The sequence below is a fragment of the Crassostrea angulata genome, chromosome 6 (genome assembly GCF_025612915.1).
Source record: "Crassostrea angulata isolate pt1a10 chromosome 6, ASM2561291v2, whole genome shotgun sequence".
NCBI classification, from domain to species: Eukaryota; Metazoa; Mollusca; class Bivalvia; order Ostreida; family Ostreidae; genus Magallana; species Magallana angulata.
Genome location: NC_069116.1, coordinates 6462789 through 6465808, shown reverse-complemented (window position 1 = coordinate 6465808; position 3020 = coordinate 6462789). Strand labels below are relative to the sequence as shown.

Genomic DNA, 3020 nt, shown 5'->3' with positions numbered 1-3020 from the left:
TTTAAAGCAAAAAAAAAATACTGATTTGCGATGGACATAATATAATTTCATCGTGGAGATGATTTTAAAAAGTGAATGTTGTAATGTCCGTTTGTGGGTTCAAGAATATAAACACCAGCACTATTCAAGGTTTATCATTTATATCAACTTGAACACAATATGGCTGCGCGCCAAAACATACAGAAAACGAAAGTTACCGTATAAAAGAGAAAACCGATGGTTATCGGAAAAGTAAGTTCCGGAAATAAACATAACACTTTTCTCCCCTTTCCAATAAAATTGTAAATCATTACAGTTTGGTAAATCTAGAACAAGATTTTAACATTAAAAGTAAATCACACTTGAATTGATAGTTTAACACTGTTCGATTAGTCGCTGTGGCCTGCGACGTTCACGAGGTGGATAACATGGTTGTGTTGGACTGATGTTTTTATGTTTGCGGTCATCACTGGTAGAGGGATCAGTTGACAGTGAATCCTGGGAGTTAAGAACATCACCGGTATTGTTGAATGGTTCCTCCCCACTCTTCAACGGTGCACTTATGGGAACCAGGCAGTCGAACACACTTGGTTTTACTGGCTCTGAACCTCTTAATTCACACATGACATCACATGTACGTATCTGATCTACATGTCGTTTCCACAGCATACCACAAACACTCACATGGTAAGTAACTGGTCCCAGTCTTCTCGAGATGGTACCTTTTATCCAAGAGACTTTGTTTCCGCGATAATCAGGCACCATGACAGTATCACCAACATTGAATTCTCGAGTATTCTTTTCAGCTGGGAGTGATTTCTGATGGATACGGTCAGACAATTGGGGTTTCACCACATCCAGTCTTGTACGAAGTTTTCTGTTGAAGAACAGCTCACTTGGTGTTGTATTGGTAGTTGTATGCGGAGTAGTGCGATAGGACAATAAAAATACTGCCAATTTCTGATTTAACGTTCCCGTCTCACTTGCCATGTTTTTCATTGCTTGTTTAAAAGTACGAACGGCTCTTTCTGCCTCCCCGTTTGATGCAGGATGATATGGTGCAGACTTAATGTGACGTATTCCATTCTCCTTTAAAAATGTTTCAAATTCCTCGGACACAAATTGGGGTCCATTGTCAGAAATAATTTCTACAGGTAGCCCATATGAAGAAAACAGGTATCTCAAAGCATTGATAGTACTCTCTGAGGTAGTAGAAGTCATCATCACCACATCAATCCACTTTGAATATGCATCTACTACTATTAGGAACATGCGCTGCATAAAGGGTCCAGCGTAGTCAATGTGTACTCGTTTCCAGGGTGCACTTGGCCATAACCACGGATTGGATGGAGCTCTAGGTAAGTTGGGTAATTGAGCCCTACAGGAGTCACACCGAGATACTTTGGTCTCAATATCAAAGTCCAAACCGGGCCACCATACATGAAGTCTGGCTAATGATTTCATCCTGACCATCCCTGGATGTGAGACATGTAACTCCGCCAATAAATTTTGTCGGTACTTTTCTGGGATAACCACTCTGATCCCTCGAAGTAAACATCCATCTTCAATAATTAATTCATTGCGTATTCGATAGAATGGCAACAAGTTTGGGTCTGGTTGTGAGCTTGGCCAACCACTTTTTGTAAATTCCACCACACGAGACAAGACAATGTCATTCTTTGTTGCAGCTGCGACTTTTTCAGCAGTCACAGGTAAGTTTTTTAGCTGTATTCTGTGTATCAACTCCGTCTCTCTATCAAATACTGTCCTTGACTCTCCCTCCTCTGCAAGTGGAAAACGTGAAAGGGTATCTGCGTTTTGATGTTTTCCAGTAGTGCGATATTTAATGTCAAACTGGTAAGCTGCCAGTTGGATCGCCCACCTCTGCAGTCGAGAAGCTGTTAAGACTGGAATGCCTTTCTTGGGTCCAAATATAGTGGTTAGCGGTTTATGGTCGGTAATGAGTGTAAATTTCCGCCCATATAGATACGCGTGAAATTTGGTAACTCCAAAGATGATAGCAAGGGCTTCTTTTTCTATCTGTGAGTAATTCTTTTCTGCAATGGTTAAGGTTCTAGAAGCGTATGCAATAGGATTGTCCTTTGATCCATCAGAATGCGATATCACTGCACCCAATCCATATCCAGAAGCGTCAACAGTGGTTTGTGGGGGTCATAGTGAGCCATTACTTTAGATGACACTAGCAAGTCTTTTATTTTGGCACAAGCTTCAGAACACTCTGGGGTCCACTTCCATGGAACATCTTGAGACAATAAATGTGTAAGTGGTCCACTAATTGTTGACATATTTGGGACAAATTTTCGATAGTAATTCACTATTCCCAACCATATCTGAAGTTCCTTACGTGAATTGGGATCCTCCAGGTTATTAATTGCTGCTAGCTTCTTTGGTGAAGGCTTGATTCCTTCCTTACTCACAATAAATGCAAAGTATTCTACTTGGTCCTGCATAAACTGACACTTAGATTTCTGTAATTTCACACCATAATCATCCAGACGTTGGAGTGTAGCTTCTAAGATCTGCTTATGTTCAGAGTCATTTGCTCCATTTACAAGGATATCATCAAGTATGTATCCGACCTTGTTCAGACCCTGAAGAATGGTATCCATCGTTCGCTGAAAAATAGCAGGTGCTGATGCGATACCGAAAGGTAAGCGAGTGTATCGATAGAGTCCTTGGTGTGTGTTAATAGTCACATACTTTCGAGAGTCTTTGTCCAAAACAATTTGGTTATACGCCTGAGACAAATCCAGCTTTGAAAATGTTTGGCCACCATTGAGCTTTGTGAACAATTCATTCATCAATATGGATTGACTGCCAGTCCAGTTTTATACTTTGGAGCCAATTTCTTCCGAACAACGCCGGTCCCTTTCCTTTAACCACGATAACAGGTAATGTTTTTGTCTGTGTTTGATACTTCACATTCACACTTATTTCACCCAACACTTCCAATATCTCATCTGAATATGTCTTTAGAATTGCAGAACTTGGATGCAACTTGACTTTCCTCTTCAGCTTAT

At 40.6% G+C, this 3020-nt stretch overlaps 1 protein-coding gene across 1 annotated transcript; it reads right to left on the bottom strand.

Annotated features, from left to right (window-relative positions):
- Window positions 1–354: 354 nt before the first annotated feature.
- On the bottom strand, window positions 355–2609 carry LOC128186474 (uncharacterized protein K02A2.6-like). Its single transcript, XM_052856251.1, has 2 exons — window positions 2345–2609; window positions 355–2036 (listed from the first exon to the last, which is right to left on the bottom strand). Exons 1-2 carry the CDS (start codon window positions 2607–2609, stop codon window positions 355–357), a joined length of 1947 nt encoding a protein of 648 aa, XP_052712211.1.
- Window positions 2610–3020: the final 411 nt, after the last annotated feature.